The 18,819-nt window shown below is 45.4% G+C and overlaps 1 protein-coding gene and 2 long non-coding RNA genes across 3 annotated transcripts in view; 1 reads left to right on the plus strand and 2 right to left on the minus strand.

Moving 5' to 3' along the window:
• LOC126384510 (uncharacterized) overlaps positions 1 to 18,819 on the minus strand; it is a 250,992-nt gene that overhangs the window by 97,404 nt on the left and 134,769 nt on the right. The window lies entirely within an intron of this gene.
• Positions 1 to 18,819, plus strand: part of LOC126384513 (uncharacterized) — a 173,663-nt gene that overhangs the window by 13,401 nt on the left and 141,443 nt on the right. The window lies entirely within an intron of this gene.
• Positions 1,900 to 18,819, minus strand: part of trit1 (tRNA isopentenyltransferase 1) — a 47,330-nt gene continuing 30,410 nt past the window's right edge. The window contains 5 exon segments of the mRNA XM_050035500.1: positions 1,900 to 2,647; positions 2,939 to 3,056; positions 4,909 to 5,018; positions 14,400 to 14,477; positions 14,610 to 14,722. Of these exon segments, the coding sequence (XP_049891457.1) occupies positions 2,412 to 2,647; positions 2,939 to 3,056; positions 4,909 to 5,018; positions 14,400 to 14,477; positions 14,610 to 14,722 (655 nt within the window). The 3' untranslated portion in view covers positions 1,900 to 2,411.

Consider the following 18,819-nt stretch of genomic DNA (forward strand, 5'->3'; position numbering starts at 1 on the left):
AAAGTCTGATTAAAAAATGTCCGACAGGAGGAAAGAAACACCCAAACACACACACACACACACACACACACACACACACACACACACACACACACACACACACTTCCAGCTATTATATGGTTGGAAATATTTTTAGTCATGTGGATGAGGTCAAACACTGAGAGCCTGTTCGCAAGTCGTACTGAAAGAATACGTCTAAGACTTAAAGGCAGAGATGATGGAGTGTTAGCCGGGAATGTGGAACAATTGTCTGATTCTTAGGAAGGGAGGGAAGGAGGGGAGGAGGGAAGGAGGGGAGGAGGGAAGGAGGGGAGGCAAGAGGAAAAAGTGGCAGGTGAGGAGAGGGAACAGTAGCGCCAAAAAGAGGCCTCTGGAGCGGTGCCAGGTATTGTGTAAGTGGTTTTGCAGCAGGCAGGCACACCTTGGTTTGAAAGGGGTACACACCACGCCGCTGGATAAACAAAGACCTGCAAACACCGCTGTGAAAACACACTCTCTCCTCACGGCCTGAGCCGGCAGTTTACTCTACTGTCAGAGCAGAGAGGAGCTCAGCTAAGCTCCGCTGACAGACAGCAGCACTGATGAGGGGACGAGTCACGAATACACAAAGAGCTAAAACAACGTTGTTGTGAAATACAGTTTAGATTTGATTCTGATTATTTTTACTTCAGTGGCACAGAACACACAGTCTGATATCGCCAGACAAATTCACAGCGGGATTTATACTTCTGCATCCAATCAACAGCGTACCTACACTGTAGCCTGATGTGCACCTCCCCAGAAATGTAACTCCACGTCACAGTGACGCAGACCTCCTGTCTGTCTCTGTAAGCTGAAACCATTTCCCTCAGTGGAAACAAAGCTTTGATTTACTTTAATTTCACAGATAAGAAACAATAAATTGTGAAGACAATAAAGCCTCCACTAAAATAGCATTTTAAGTCTTGTGTGTGATTTATCCTGGCTTCATTTGAGCAGAGGAAATCTCTGCTAGCTGCTAGGCTAATTTATACAATGTAAAATGCCATAGGCTTGTGCTAATAACGTTAGCATGTTGTATTTGTGGGGAAAATGTAAAGTGTAGTAACCTGGAAATGCCCCGCCCCCTCGCAAATTCTAATTTGCACTGCACGGGGATCTGGCCCCGACGAGCAGAGCCCGCTGAATCGCCTATTGGACCAATCAGATCAGTCTATCTGACAGAGGCGGGCTCTGGGCGGGTGTAACATGATGAGGACAGCGCTGCGCCGTGGGAGTCTAAAAGTAAACAGCCAAGATGGCAGCTGCTGAATTCAGTTTAGCTTTGGAAGAAACACTAAGCCAACTACACTTATCTTTTTCCTTGAGAGAGGAAGAAACACTAAGCCAACTACACTTATCTTTTTCCTTGAGAGAGGAACAGAAGACTGCCCTAGAAGCATAATATATCAGTTAGCCCCACTGGTTGGCAAACAAATGGGGCTTAGTGTAATGAATACGTCACCTCGTTTTTTGCTCTGATTGGCCATCGTGCTATCCAATTGCGTGCGGCGGCATTTGAAATGCCTCAGTTAGCGCCGCCCCTTGGGTAGGAAGGGTGTATCGGTGAGGGCCAGACTCAAAATCTTTCTAGATTTGAGTCTGGATTTCCAGGCTGAAAGTGTAGTTGACTTTAGTAAAATATTTAAAACAGCAAAGACCAAAACCATTTTCAATCAACATGATGATCAACTCAGCACCTCAAACGAGTCACATATAAGACAAATGGCTGTAATTGGCTCGTCAGATCTCAGGTTACTGGAAACCTGTCCACAGCAGAGGGGACCAGACTCACCTGACAGAGCTAATAAAACATGAGCCCACAGATTTGTCTTGTTCCCAAACAATGAAACACATCGTCGTCCACTCACTGAGAAACTTTAAGATCCTTTGGTTTATTGAACATTTTTAACCAACGGGGTGAATTTAAAGTGCATGGTGATAAAGCTAATAAGGCAACAAGATTTAAATCCTGAAATGATAAGACATTTGAAATTGATCTTCAGTCTGCAGCTACAGTCTGAACGATCCTCACTTCATTTAAAAATAGAAAAATAAACCTCTCTTACAATTCTCTGGAAAATATTTTCAGGCAGTGGAAAAAAAGATGGATGCATTTGCCAAAAAGCAAAAAGCAGAGCACACTGTTGAACTGTCCTGAGCGTCAACATCAGTGCTGCTACGACTCCAGTATTCCCAACATGTTCTCTGCCGTCCACGTTCAGTGTGTCTGTGTCTACATGCCTCAGTGGGTCCTTTGTCCCATTCATATAACAAGAATTTAAAAGAGCTCCAGTTTGGCTTTATGGTAAAGTTTAAGGACTGTAGGGAAACAGCTGTTAGTGCAGAGCAGTGCTGGAAACCTGAATGACGTCTGTAGTCCAGAGTCTGTGTCACTCTCTACACGTCTCAGGTACTTCCTCGTGTGGTGTCCTGCTGTCTGGGGAAGAATCCTGAGAGGTGTCGGCAGTGCTCGAGGCGACAGCAGCACCAGGGTCCTCGGAGACGCTCTCCACAGGCTCTGCAGCAGAGACAGGAGGTGCAGCTGTTAACTGGGACTGGTCGCAGGCTGGATCCAACTTCATCTTCTTCCTCACATGATAGTGATGCTTTTTGGACTTCAGGTGAGCTGCAGGTAGAGACGATAAATACTGTTGGATGTGTTTGACACTGCACATGAAAAATAAAGCTCCCAGGGGCCATCAGGGGCCGTCAGTCTTTATGACACTGTGGCATTTGAGTTTCACAACATGTTTATTTCTTTAACTTGTCCCTGAAACCTGAGGTGGTCTGTGCGGCCTCCACTCAGATAATAACAAGAGGAAATGATCGCAGGTGTGTACTCAGCATTTTGACGACTACACACAAACACAGATTCAAGGAAAGTGTTTTACTGTCTGATGCGTGTCGTCAGCCTCACCTGTCCACTCCAGGTCACCAATGATCACTTTGTCACACAGGTCACATGTGTGGTGGCTCCGTTTGTTTCTCTGCTCTGCCCCCTGCACTCTGATTGGCTGAATAGCTGGCTCCTCCCCCTGATTGAAGAAGCGGAAAGGTTTTTAGTTTTAGGAGTTTTACAGCTGCCTTGTTAAGTTTCTTTTTCCGTTCAGTATCACTCACCAGAAGAAATCACGAGTATCGGTGCGGTCACAAACATGTCGGATGAATTTCCTTGTGAAACATTTGCAAAGCTGATANTTAATATCTAAAATTGTGAATTGTTTCATCCTTGTTTGCGATCTAGCAGTGTTCTTCTTCACTGCTTTTGTTGGTGCATTGCTGTGTTTGTTGGCACATTGCTATAAAAAACAAAACACACATTCCAGTATCCCGTCACGTGGGTGCTAGATCTAAGACAAATCTGGCAAAGTAGAAACAAACAGATCTGCACACCAAGTGGCTCCTGTTTAAAGGACGCTAATGCTGCGTAACGTTTCAAGCAAGCAGCTTTTCCTGAGACTCACTATTAAGATCCTTCTATTGTGAGCTTCCCGTTGTACGGATCTATTTGGTTTTTTAAAAAAAGAGAAAAATAAATCAAGTTCTGAAATAAAAAATTTTGATGCATCGATAAACGTTTTATTATTAAATCGTTGCCCTCTGAATCATTATCGAATCGTGAGGTGCCCGGAGATTCCTTCCCCAAGTTATGACCTTGAATCTTGGCCAGAAAAGCGTTTTTATGCAGAACATTATGATGTCGCAGTGAAGTTGACCTTTGACCTTTTGGATATAAAATGTCACCACTTCATTATTTTCTCACTGTTAGACATCTGTGTAAAGTTTTGTCATAATTAGCGTATGAGTTCTTAAGTTATGGCCACAGTGACCTTTGACCATCAACCACCACATTTGAATCAGTTTATTCTTCGGTGGACGTTTGTGCCAAATGTAAAGAAATTTCCTAAAAGTGTTCTTGAGATATGTTCACGACAATGAGAAGGATTCAAGGTCACACTGAGCTTGACCTTTGACCACCAAAATTTCATCACTTCATCATGGAGTCCAAGTGTCAGTGAAGATTCTCAATCAACCAGGTCGTGGTAATCGTACGTGTTGTATCAGAGGCAACTGCTTCAGTTTCTTGAAGACACTTTGCTTCTCACCCCAGAGGCTTCTTCAGCTCTAACGCACTGGTGTGGAGTCGCAGGCTTTAAACTCTGTGTAGGTGTGAACCCTGTCAGAGTCACTGAGGTCACATGTGAGCTCTCTTTGAACCTCAGAGCTCGTGTGACCTCAGCGAGTCTGTGAGATGAGAGGCCAAACCTCAAGATACTCGAGCAAGTCAAGTTGCCATATTACTTGCGATTAAGTCAAAGTGAACGTTTGTGCCAAGAATTCTGTTTTTGAGATGATGCGTTGACGAGAATGAGGGGGATGCAAGGTCACAGTGACCTTGACCTCTGACCCTTGATCACCAAAATCTAATCACTTCACCAACGTCCACTTGTGTCCAAGTCCAAGTGGACGTTGGTGCCAAATCTGAAGAAATTCATTTGAGGCGATCTTAAAATAATCGTGTTCACAAGCACAGGACTGACGGATGTACGTATGGACGGACCGACAACCCCAAAGACATAAAGTCTCCGCTGTCGCCAGCGTGGAGACGTCAACATTCATCAAGCACACAAGGAAGGAGACAAATTAGGACGTAGGAAGAAGGGGACAAATGGAAATAAAAGAGACATTTACAGTGATGGAAAGAGGGAGAAAGGAAGAAAAACAAAAGCAAAAGAAACAACAACAAAGTAAGTGATGAAAAAATGTAGAATAATAAAGTTTACAGGAACAAAAGACGATAAGCAGGAAGTAGATTCATGATCTCCTGGCAGCAGCAGATGAAAGCTGCTGACAGGAGGCAGCGAGTTCAGACCGCTGAGGCCCCACCTTTCTCAGACTGTCCAGTATCTGCAGTGCAGGGTTCAGCACCGTCTCCTCCCACCTCGACACGTCCGTCACATCCAGGCCAAACACCAGCGGCACGTTGTCTCCTGGTCCTGAACACACACACACACACACACACACACACACACACACACAGGTCAAACACACACACCGTTGTGAATGTAAGGTTTTGATTCAGTGTTTCCACGTCTTGTGTCTATATGTTTCTGACGTACAACTGTTAATAAGGTGAGTTAGTGACAATATTTCTTCACAGTGTACTTTAGTTGAAGACAATCTGTGCACTGATCAATGTTAACAATCATCAGAAACTGGCACCATCCCTCACAGAGGCTGACAGTGATATACGTTTGATTCTTAACATGGTAAGAGATGTTTCCCTAAATATGTCTCTGATAATTTCATATCTAATATGAAACCAAGCTGAGGTGCGTGACGCTGCATCAGAGAGGAAGAGTCAGACTTCAGGATGGATTCAATACAAAGTGGTAAATGTACAGTAGCAGTGATGTGCTGGAGCCGCACCCTGAGGCTCTGTCAACCTGCTGACTCACACTGGCTCGATAATGTCTCTCCCTCTCTCCTTCCCTCCTTCCTCCCACCCCTCTCTCCCGTGCACCATCTCTCCCTTTCCTCGCCATCAGTCTGGCTTCAGCTTTCACTCACTCTCTCATTCGCTCCCTCGAACTGTTCCACCCCCGTGTTTCTATTTTGCATCGGTCAGCAGTCTCCGGGCCTCAGCACTAACAGCAGCAGCACCAGCCCCTGCCCTGCGTGTCTGTCTGTCTGTCTGACTGACTGACTGTATGTCTGTCTGCACAGAGAGCCACTGCCCTGCATTGATTGAAGACACAGGAAATGAGTGTGTGTGTAACTTGTAGAGAAAGTGACTTCAAACAGCAGCTGTGTGTAAACCACGTCAAATAACAGGAAAATAAAGAGTGCCATATAAAGGGCAAATACACTGAATAATTAAGTCTACAAAAAGAGTTTAACTGGATTTGGGAGACAACAACGACGGAGACATCACATGGGGACTGTGAGAACTGTGAACGTTGATTGTGTTTCCTCCTACAAGCTTCTGAGATGTGTGATACACCTGTTTAGTGTTGTGGTGCTGATGTTACTACAGCTATTAACGTCAGGAGTCAAGTAGTGATCCAGAGAATCTACAGTCATGCTAGCAGCTCTGTGAGTAGCACAGGAAGCTAAATGCTAACATGGTCACATTGACACAGGTTCATACTTATGCTTAACAAGTACTGTTTCACTCTGAAGTCTGGCGCTTGGGCAGCGACTTGCAGCGTCAGACCCCAACGAAGAAAGCCGTCATTCAACGTCGGCATGATACACAGCCAGTTGCCATTAAAGCACCCAGAAGCGTCAGGTAGAACTGCGGATGGACAAGGACGAAAGTTAAGGCGGTGGAAGTCCGAATGGGGTGGCTGGGAGGGGTGGTGGATGGATCCAACAAACACTGACTTTCACCCAAGAGAGAGGTGTTCACGTCCTGTAAGACTCTAAAGCCAAACCCTGTTCTCTTTTCCTAAACCCTACCAAAAAAAAACGTCAATTCACGATGTTGTACCGACGTAGTGCTTTTATTTTGAAAGAGACTGTATGCAAACTGTACATTTCCTGTGAAAACAGAAGTGTATTTTGAAAACAGACAATGCATGTAACAGGCTGAAGTTGACACGGCGTCCCAGAACATCAACAACCAACACACCCAGGGTACCTTGGACGTCATATGTGGACGTGGAAAGTCCATGACCAAACGTGGACATGTGACGAGGTCACAGTGAGGATGATGATGGCTTAGCAAATATGATGTAAAGGTCTAGCATCTTAATTTAGCATGAAGGTAAACACAAAGTAGGTGTTTGTTCATAAACCAAAGTAGTAATACAACACAGACTTATTCTAACCTTCCCGTTCTAACCACATCAATCTGCAGTTTCTGTATCCTGCAGTAATCAGTGTGTAGCTGCTGCCATGTTGAGGCAGAGGGTACTGTCTGTAGCTCTGGTTGAGGGTGAGAGGCTGTCAGCAGATAAACAGAGATCTGTGTGGGTACATGAGACCCTAAAAAAGAGGCTGGATCATGGGGAGTACCACCAGTTGGTCCAGGAGCTTCTCCTCCATCATGGACGTTTACAGTACTGCACTTATCTGCTGTTTTCTATTGAGATGGTGCTAACTGTGCTTTGTAAAGTCGTATAGCTCTGGGTATCCAGCAACCACTACCACCAGTTTCTCCTCCATTGTTTACCAACTGTAAACTTGTTGTGACAACCAAAGAAGCCCCGCCTCTCAAATCATCCCATTGGACAATGGAGAGAAAGAGATGTGGGGCGCTTTCCCCTCTGAGATGAACGCGAGGAGTTCAGATAGGTCCGGCCAAAACGCAAAGCGTGTCGCAACACAAAAACTGCGGCAGAAAGCTTCATACTCATTAAAAACAATTATAAAATGGCGCACATACTCATGTACATAAATCCCATCAATCTCCAAGGTGCAACTCAATTAAGACTTAATGTGGAGTTGAGGGCAGCAGATGCCGCGCAGACTGGAGTCGCTAACTGTCTGGGACTCCAACTGTTTATCTAATCATCTGCACGACTGACTGTACTGACCGTGTCAGAGGAGCAAGTGTGTGTGGGAACAATGAGAGTCTTCACACAGCCATGCCTGACAGCTACACACTTCAGTGTTGGCCTGCGTCTTGGCACCAGCACCATTTCAACTCCCTCTGGTCCAAACCTGCGTGCGTCCTCTCTGTTTCTACAGTTTGTTAGTGTGTTTCTGTGAAAACAGCAGTGACTGTTAATCAAGGCCTCGGGTTTCACTGGTGCGGTCTGTCTGTGTGTCGGAGGGGAAGTCTTTTGTGTTGGTGGCACAATAGCAGGCAGGTGGCGGCAGCGAGCGTCACCTGGCATACCTGTACCAGATGAGGAGCTGGAGCTTTAATACTCCACCTCGCCGCCCGCCCTCCTGTCACCGCTATCGCCCTCTACTTTGTTCCTTTATCTCTCTCAACGCCACCACCCCCCCACCACAACACCCCACTAACCTCCCACTGGGCACACTGGTAAATAAGAGGCAGATAGTGTATGGTGGGCTGCCAGATGCTGGGTGGACCCCCCCCCCCCTTACTCCACCGGTCTTGTTTGGGATCTGGTGAAATTTAACTCTGCTAATCCACTCTGGAGTGAAGGAGGGTTGATAAGAAACGCTGAGGGGACAAAGAGCAGGGTGGTCCACACACACACACACACACACACACACACACACACACACACACACACACACACACACACACACACACACACACACACACACACACACACAGTGAGCGTTGCCTTTCAAGCACACAGGGGAGATCGCTTTGCCAACAAGAAAGAGCATCTCCTGTCGCCAGGCAGCTGCTTGCCAGTGTGTGTGTGTGTGTGTGTGTGTGTGTTGTAACAGTAGTCCACCTGTTGTAACAAACAGGCCAGGAGTCATTTGCTGTGTCATCCTCATGTTTGCCGTGGGAGGATAACCCTTCGCGTGCTCCACTATAAAAACTCAGCTACCAGTTCGTTACCCCCCCCCCACCTCCGTCCCAGCTGTGCTTCGTTGGCCGTCGTCCACACCGGATCACAACAGCTGTCTCCATTCACCCAACAGCCTTCTTCCTCTTTCCTTCAGTTCCTCTTCTACTTTTTGTCCACACTCACTATCTGTGGTTCACAATCGAGCAGGTCAAGTACAGGTCAGAGATGTTTCTGTGGATTCGGCCAAAGTGACGACTCGTGTTATGTTTTATCTGCTGTTTGGTGCGCCGGTCCAATCAGAAGCTAAAACTTTATTTCTGTTTCCTCCGTCAAGTTTAGGGGGATTTCTGAGTGGAGTCCTGCGGGGTGAAGCTGTGAAGTCTGCGAGCGGAGCTAGCTGCTAACTGCTAACAGCCACCGCTGCAACTAACAAACTCCACAAATCCATTCAGCAGCTCCACCATCCACAGTCAGACACACACGGCTGATTATTTACTGCTGAATTACAGCTCACAACTCGCACCAACCCAAACATCGTGGTGCAGACTATTTACTGGAGTTTACCAGCCTGTTGTTCATGTGGCATCTGAAGATCATTACAAGCACAACGTCTGATAACATTTTTGTCACGTCTTGTCATGAAACATAGATTGTGTCTTTGATTTTATTATCAAGATCTATTTTTAGCTCGTCATCCTCATCTCGTCATGAAATAAAGGTCGCTGATAATATTTTTTTGTCACATTTTCATCAATAAAATGTCCTCATGTAAATCGTTGACCCCAGCTGCTTTTAAAGGGACACAGGTGACACTCCAACTGGTAAATTCAAGTTATACCCAGAACCCACCTCTGATTAATGAGGGAACTAAATATAACCCCCCCCCCCCCACTCTGCACCCAGATTATGCAACATGTAACTAGTATAAGTGGACTTGGACACGCCCCTAACTGCACTTGCACCATGCACTTCAGACCTCACACTATAGATTGTTTAAATAAGGCTCTTTGTCTCTTCTAATGCCCATGTACCCTGTGGTGTGTTCATGGGCTGCTCTACTGAAAGAGAGGGGGTGACACGTTACCAGGGCCCAGCCTGGACTTGAACCAAAGACGTAGCAGATGCATTCCCCTACGACACCCCTGCTATTCTCACTCTGTATTTATGGGGCTTTCTCTTGGCATTGCCTGCTCCTTCTCCACTGCACCAAGTGCATAGGTAGAAAAACAGTAACACTGCATCTCCTTTTAACCCTCTCTGTCATTCTCTTCCTGTCCAGCCCTCTCTCGTCTCTCTCCACCTCGTGGAGGTGACAGAAAGGTCCTTGTGGCAGCCACAACCCCGGCTCCACTTCATCCCCACGGGGAAAGGCTGCGTTTGTGTGTATGTGCACATGAAAGCTTTGCACTTGCTAGAAAACAAGGGTGTAAACTCGCCCCACACCTGCTGCTCCAGCTGGATCAGATTACCTCCACTCTCCATCCACCCAGCTCCCCATGTGTCGCTTCTGCCTCCCTCCCTCCATCCTTCACTCAGAAACCCACACCCCTGTTACTTAACACTCACGAGGCCTCAGTCAAACCACACCTGTGAGTCCCGGCTCCAGCGTGTGTGCTTGTGTGCACGTCTTTGGGGGAATTAATAAAACAAAAAAACTCTGAGGTTGTGGCACCCTCCGCATAAAACTTGGCACTTATTAAAATTAATATAACCTCAAATTACCATTTTCTTCATGGGTAATTAAATCTACTAATTAACCATTCCCCTATATCCACACAGACACACACACACACACACATACACATCCTATAAGCGTACACCCACATACAGACGCACTTAAAGGCAAGACAAATTAAGCTTGATTTAATTTGACTGGCTGACCTGGTGCTTAAATCCCCACAGCAAGCAAAGGTGAGTCCATCAAGAGCTGCGTATCCTGCTGAAAAGTATTTAAACACTGAACGCCCCTGAACGCACCCTCACTGACAGTCACTGCTGGAATCTGTAAACTGTAAAACTGGGTTAAACTTGAGGCTTTGAGGCATTTGACTCTGTGTTGTATCTTTACATGAAGCATTCAGGTCATTTTCTATCTTCTCCAACATGTTTCATTGTGTCTGGCTGACTGAGGCGCTCTGTAATCTCCAGTTGGTCGTTCCCTTTGACCCACTAGTGTCTGTATGCTTGGGTTGGTCTGCGTAGCCCCCGGTGACCCTGCTGCCCGCGTTTGTGTGGTCGGGGCAAATTCCCGGCAGGTCTGTAATGCTTCAAGAGATTAGCCTGCTCAGCTGAGGGCTGTCGGCATCTGTGTGAGTGTGTGTGGGGCTCAGACCAAACAGAAAAGAGGTCAGCAGTCACAGCGAGGGAGCGAGGCGAACACAGACGATGCAGACTGAGGGGTGGGAGGAGCGGGTTAAAGAGTCAAACCCTCGGGTTAGGACGATCCCGGCCAGGAGTGGGCACAAGGACAAGGCTGTCTGACACTGGACAGTTAGAATTACCGCCTCGCAGTTGTACACCTCTACGAACCAGTCAAGTTACAGTTCACATCCACGTCTGTCCAGACTTGTAGACATGTCGTCATGACAGCAGACAATGCTTCAGATATGGATGCTGCTGCAAAGAAGCTGCACATTGTGCACGTCACACACTGAGCGAGCCGCCTGTTAATGACGCTGTGGGCTAATGGGCATGTAGCTACTTCCATGTTTCAGATGATACGTCATGTTTGTAGTCGACCAATGAAGATGAGTTTACATATCACCTTGGGTTCGTCCTTCACCTTCTCAAAATGATCCCACACTTTGGATTTAAAACTTATTGCTCAGATCAGCCGGACACGCGTCACCACTAAAGCTGAAATGACAACTTCTTTGAGAGCAGTAATCAGAATATCTGAAACCATTGTTCGGTGTTTTGGCAGCTTCAAACTGAACCTTCTGGATCGTCTTCTTACTGATACCTGAAGCAACACGCCCCCAACACCTGTCAACATCTTCTTAATGCGGAGCTGATATCTGTCTGAACGCCTACTAATACCCAGGTTGGCAAACATCAGAATTTCCCTTTAACACCTTGAGACCATAAAACCTTCCGACTGACACGGACACTTTCATGATACTCGTGGTTTTTGAGGAGTTTCAGACTTTGATGTCATCGGCTGCCAGCTGTACCGTCAGCCCTGATTTTGCAGATTTCTGTCAGTCATGTTCAAAACTTACAAAAAAACTCAACATTTTTTTTAGTAAACATAGAAAGTAGTTGTCTGAGAATCTCTGTGAATTGTATCGCAGCAAGTACAATGGCTGCAGGTGTTTCAGGGGAATAGTCTCTCTGTTTGTACGGTCTGACTCAAAGACGTGTTGTGAGAGTCGTAGGAGGCTCTTTCTCCTGATTGATGTTGTTCTTGCCAGAGTACACATTTCCCAAATGTCTACAGCAGAGGCGGTAAACAAAATGTACTATCAGGGCGATGGTCACTGAAACATGGACTCTTAAATATTCTGCAAACACAACACACTAACACGGACACGTTCGCAGTACGTCAGGTGATTTTTGATTCATAACCAATATTTGGGACTCGTGCTTTGCCACCAAGTATTTCCTGTGAGACTTCATGTGACAGAGAGTTTGAGACTTTTAAGAGAGTTGATCTCATCTGCTGCCACCTGCACTGTCAGCTCTGATGCTGCAGGGAACTGTCTTAGAAACTATTCTGAGTTGAGTGTTAGCAGGGTCTTTAAGGACAGTTACAACACACCCAGACAGAAACACATGCATGTGCAAACGCACAGACGAGTTCAGACAGATTACTGCATATGTAAAAGCGCAGGAACACATGTGATGAAGACCATATGGTGTGTGCAGCGGGCAGGCAGGCGGGCAGAAAGAGGGGTATTGAGGTTTAGGGCCGGGCGAGGCCTAAGCCACTTGGGCCTAACAGGATTAGGAGGCTGGGTTACTCCAGGGCAAACTGCTGGTGGGACACAGAGGCCAGGTTTCCGTTTGGGACACAGACACACACTCGGCCTTTATGTACACTTTTAAACACGTCTGACGTCCAGGGGTTGCGACCAGGGTGGGAAATCAGCACCTGCCCGACTGGTTGATTTTGGCAGTGTTGGTACATTTATCCACGCTGCAGCGCCAGAACCAATCACTGCAGTTCTTTTCATGCATTTGTTGCCACAGGGGACTTAGTGCTGGAAAAAAAGTATTAAAGGGTCTTAGCTGCAGGTGTGCACTGGGGATGGATCCTGAAATGTTATCCGCTGTGTAGCGTCACAGCGGCTCACACACGCTGCATCAAATCAAACCCAATCTTGTGGCAGTGAATAAATTAATGTGGTGATTTCCATGATGATATAAAGTGCTGTCACATGAGGTTGATTTCTAAAGAAACGTGGACATGTTTGAGTACGGATGTTGTTTTTGAGTTGAGATATTGAGATACAAAGGTTAATGTCACTTTCATAAATGTACACTAAACATAAAGGTGCAGCCAGGAGATGGTTACTTTAGCTTAGCTTAGCTTAGCTTATAGACAATTAGCCTGACACTGTGGGCATATAACCCTCCTAAGAGACAACAATGACAATATGTCATTTTTACACTTCAGTCACTGTGCAGAGTAGAGCTGGGTCATAAATCAGTTTTATCAATTAATTCAAATTCATAGTGTAGAATATTGTCTAAAAATTAAAATCAATTTGTACATTAACCTGGGTAATGATAGTAACTATGGCTCCAACACTGCACCTGGGCTCCCGTAGTTCATAGTAGCCTACGCCCTCATCATCCAGGGAAGTTCATTTCTCCTCTGACACCCACATGGCGGTATCAACATGGCGGCGTGTGCAGGAACGGAGTTAAAGGTTCTGTATGTGACATTCAGCTCATTTAGCTAATTTAGCTCTGTCGCTGTTGTTTGGCACTGTTTATGGAGTTAGCACAATTAGCTGCTAGCCACCTGCTTTTGAGAACTGCGTCCAGAAAACTCTCTGAACTTCACATAGAGCTTTTAACGAACAAAATACATCATGTTAATTAGTGAGCATAAGAGTTAGGTAGATTGTGTTACCATTGGACAGAGCCAGGCAGCACTTTCCCCTCCGTTTCCAGGCTTAATGCTAAGCTAAGCTGAGCTAAAATCAACCTGCGTAGTTGTCCCTCCATTGTGACATTAGAAAGTGTCACATTTATCTTGCAAGTGTACTCTTCTTCAACGTTTGCTTTACTTCCTGGATTTTTCCCACATGGAAATTCTGACCAATCAAGAGCAGCTTTCTCACACAAGGCATTTGATCTGGTCCTCTTGTAAATGCTGCCGTGAGAACACGAACCAACTCTAGGCAATTATACAACTTTGGAACAACATGAGTCCCTGATTCAGACCAGAGGAGACCACTCTAGGGCTGACAGCAGCCTGAGTGATCTACTGGAGAACTGAGCAGGAATGACTGAGGATGCTTTAGACTGGTTTAGGTCTGACCTTAATAACAGAACCTTCTCCGTATGAATAGGGCAAGCCATGCTAATACGACCTGCGGCGTTCCTCAAGGGTCCATTCTTGGCCCATTACTGTTTAGTACCTACATCTCACCACTCGGGCAAGTTATTTGAAACCTCAATATTTCCTCTCATTTCTATGCCAGCAACACACAAATCTATTTATTATTTAAGGATCACAGCATGTAATGATTGTTTTGAAAGTGACATCGCCTCAATCCTGCTGTACACACAGACACACACACACACACACACTGCAGTCTGCACCCTGGAACACAATACGGTGTCTGAGAGGCTTATTGTCTCTAATGGAGTGACTGAATCTCATCTTGTTAAAGAGAGTGCTGATTGTTAAGGAACTGGACTACAGAGGACAAACACACACACACACACACACACACACACACTGCATGAGGTGGTACTCACGTTTAAGAAAGCGGTTACGGACCCATTTATTCTGTTTGCGGGCGTAACGCCTCGTAGCGATCTTCAAAGCTTCGATACCTGGAAAGAGTTAAATAAAAGGAGGCAGTTTGAGATGAAGGAGAGAATCTTCTGGTTGATCAGTCAACCAGTCCGTCACCAACCGCTGAACCTAAATCCATCTCTGTGACTTTGATCAGGTACCTCTCTGACCTTTATCTCGGAGCACGTCTTTCTCCTGCTGGGTGCTGCTTTCAGGAGCGGTCAGGTAGTCGTGAAACTCCTTAAAACCGATCGACTGGAAAATCCCATGTTGATAGTTCTGACTGGAGAGAGGAGAGGAGAGGAGAGGAGAGGAGAGGAGAGGAGAGGAGAGGAGAGGAGAGGAGAGGACTCCTCCTCCTCCTCCTCCTCCTCCTCCTCCTCCTCCTCCTCCTCCTCCTCTATCTCTCCTTCCCTCCCTGAACAAAGAATATCAGTGTGAGCAGATGTGCGGCCCTTTGGGGGAGAAAGTGACAGAGTGACATTAAAAGAAGTGAATGGCCCTGGCAGAGGGACCCCAGGGTGCAGGGACTCAGGAGCCTGACCGCAGTGACATCAGACTGGAGCAGAAGCCGACTGGTTCCCTCGTCAGACAGTACAGACAGAACGTTTCCATCAATGTCAGACCACATCACCCCAGTCTGAGCACTGCTGCGTGCTGTGGCCTGAGCCGTACCTTTCAGATTCCAGTAACTGCTCCACGTTTGGTGTGTGTGTTGAGTTCAAGGCCCTGAAGCTCGTCTGAATTTGGAGTGATTGAAAAAAATATATATATATTTTTCTATCATAACAGTTGATTTGATAGATGAAAAATCAAATCTGGTCTGTTTAATCGACAGCAGAGGTGTTTCCAGTGTTTACAGTAGTGTTCCTGTAGAAACTGGAGGTTGTGTTCGTAATGAGAGGAGCACAGGTGGAGGTAACGTCTGTACAAAGTGTATCATTTTGGTTTTTTATGATAATCTGTAGGGCTTTACCTGACTTGGAGTTAGATCAGTCGAATCAGATTTGGCTGTTTAATATGAATATTTTACTATTGGTTCATTTTTTTCTATATGTAGTCTGAGGGGTTGTACGCATGCTGTGTTTTTTGTGACCTAAAATTAATTGCTTTTATTGTAGACATGCAGCAGGCCGTCTCAAACACCAAAGAGATGCCATGAGCACCTGTTTTTCAGGGGGCGACGGCACACTGCGCATCGCATGTCATGTGACGAGGACCAACCAATCACAGCCGACAGATATCTTTCCCTTACTTAGCAACCTCAGATGTGTCACGCTCTTGAACGCTGGCACAGAAAAGGCACAAGAGTAGCACCCAGCACCTGACCTCGCATTCTCCAGGCGGATAAAGATGTGGCATGTCTACGGCCCCTGAGAGTTTCAACAGGGTTCACTGGGGTGTCCAGGGTGACAGCGACATTCATGTAATATAGTAAACAAGCTACGTACGCTAACAACAGATCGACCGACCACAAAAACCCTGTGTCTGCAGCTGCCTGTACCGGAGAGCAGCGTGAATGTGAAGAGAGCTCACTCTGCTGCAACATCTGTGGACAAAATGTCCTCAGAAATACACTGATGGACAAAAGCAAACTAAAACCACCGCTCCGTGGTTGTATGACTCCGCCCACCAGCCCACCCTGTGGGTGGTTGTATGACTCCGCCCACCAGCCCACCCTGTGGTTTTATGACTCCGCCCACCAGCCCAGTGTTTCTGACAGTCTCCATTCATGTCAGTGAAAACATGGATGCTTCACACACAGAAGATCTATACAATCAGCACAGTTTCAAGATTAGAGTCACCAATTCAGTATCTGACCAAATGTCTCCCCTTCTGTTCCTGAGATATGACGTTACAACATGATGATGTCACAGTCAAGCTGACCTTTGACCTTTTGACCTTCATTATTTTATCCTGTTAGACATTTGTGTGAAGTTTGGTCAGAATTAGTGGATGAATGTGTGTGTGTATGTTTTGTGAGGTCACACTGACCTTTGACCTTCGACCACTAAATTCTAATCAGTTCTGTTGGACGTTTGTGTCTAATTTGAAGAAACTCCCTGAAGGTGTTCTTGCGATATCACGTTCACGAGAATGAAACAGACGCAAGGTCACATTGATCTTGACCTTTGACCATCAAAATCTTATCAGTTCATCTGTGATTCCAAGTGGACGTTTGTGCCATATTTTAAGACATTCCCTTGAGGCGTTCTTGAGGTATCATGTTCACAAGGACAAGACAGACAACCTGAAAACATAATGCCTCCGGCCACGGCTGTCACCGCTGCAGAGGCATAAAAAACTTTCGACTGACTGCTGTTCAGACTCGTCTTTATCTCATCTGTTGTCTGGAGTTTTTATTTTGTCTCGTACTTTTCAAATTCAGTTTTTTCTTTTGTCAAACACTTTAATTTGCTTTTTAACAAACTGCAGAAGAAACATTATGATAAAAATAATCACTACTTTTGGCTCGACGCTCACTTGTAACAGAAACAAGAGGAGGAAATTACAAAAATAAATCTGGCGAGACGGGCAGAGACAGAAATTTGAGAATAGCAACAGAGCACAGGAAATGTAGAGTCAATGGAGGGAGAAGGAGAAAGACAGAGGGAGGGAGGGAGAGAGAGATTTGACCTTGATGTCTGGCCACAGCAGCCAGCCGGGGATGGAGACATGAGGGCAAAGGAAAGACAGACAGACGGAGGAGGGGAAGGAGAGCAGAGTGCTTGGGTGATCAGATTGCTGAGAGGGCAACAGTGGCAGAGATGGAGGGAGGAGGAGGAGGAGAAGGAGGAGGAGGAGGAGGAGGAGGCTGCTGGTGCATGAGGTGGGATGGGGTGATGGGGTGATGAGAGAAAGGAGGGACCAAAGAAGAATTGGCAGCTTCCTGGGCACCGTTCCACCGATGCATCAAGTCCCCGCAGCCACACCCATCACACACACACAGTATCGATATCTGCTGCCAGGACCGACCCACAGCAGCGCTCACACACTGGATCTGTTTGAGTCATCAGCGGAGCCCACACACACGTTTATACATAGATGTCACGTCACATACAGAGCAGAGCTTTCACTGGAAGTTTGGTCCTGTAGATGTAATTATTACCAGTCAAATGATAAAGTCGTGGATCATGTTGACCAAGAGACACACACACCACTCAGTGCAGGAGACCTCATCACACACTGATGTACACACTAATAAATAACACAAATGAGCTGCAGGATCGTTTCAACTCAATACGCTCTCTTTAAATGTTAAAAAAAAAAAAATCAAATGTCATTATATTCATGTCACGTAGCAGGAGGTTTGATAGAGACTGTGTTTGAGTGTCGATCCATTTCTTACACTCGTTTTTTAGTCATTTTATTTGACGGAAATTAAACTGGAGAACACATATTAATTTTATTTGTAACAAAACTGTGAAATCAGCAGGTTAAGAAATTTGTAAATGTTTTTATTTGTTTATTAATTTTATATTATTCCATAATTTATCCTCATTTGATTTATGGTGATGTTGTTTGGGCAAATACACACCCTTCAAGTCTGCATCAACTTTTTTTGCTGCAAAAATTATTTGTCAGATTGGAAACTGAACCTTGTTTTAGTATATGATATAATTATTCATCAGATATGTGTTTATTTATAAATATATGTTCTTACCTTCCCTACCATCGTATAGCAATTTCTTTAAATTTAATTCCCATATTCACTCATACATGAGACAGGTTCATCAGCTCCACCTTCCTTTTTACAAAACCAAACATGGCCAATACTCCCTCGGATACCGCTGGTCACCCACAGGCGGGAGTGTTTACTGGGTGGGTACAGCACAATGCATTCTGGTAGTTGTAGGTTTTCTACCTCTAAAGCAAAAGAGAACAACACAGCCCTTTATTACTGTTTTCTCGAATCATGTAACACCACTGTCAAAAGTATTTGTGTCTTTCTTCTGCAAAGACGGCCCAGTTTTATGAAAAGACCATCTTTTAGGAAAGTGAAATACTTCTTTAATTCTCAGATTTATTTATCTATTTATTTTTGGCCTTTTGTCTTTAACTGATAGGTCAGTATGAAGTGAGAAGGGGAGAGAGAGAGGGGATGACATGCAGCAAAGGGCCGCAGGCTGGAATCAAACCTACGGACGCTGCTTTATACATATACTAATATAAAAAATAACTTCATTCACTGGGCCGACTGCCGGCAACTTTTAAGGTGGAACGTTAACTTGTAATGTTACTCAATGCATGAGTTGATGACGTGAATCCATCAGCACACCTTAAATTTCACTGTGACAACTTTGACCATCACTTTAGTTTTTATATGACACACACTTTTAGTAATGACTTTAAAAATATAGATTCATTTGGAGCGGATTA

The sequence above is a fragment of the Epinephelus moara genome, chromosome 22 (assembly GCF_006386435.1).
Source record: "Epinephelus moara isolate mb chromosome 22, YSFRI_EMoa_1.0, whole genome shotgun sequence".
Lineage (NCBI taxonomy): Eukaryota > Metazoa > Chordata > Actinopteri > Perciformes > Serranidae > Epinephelus > Epinephelus moara.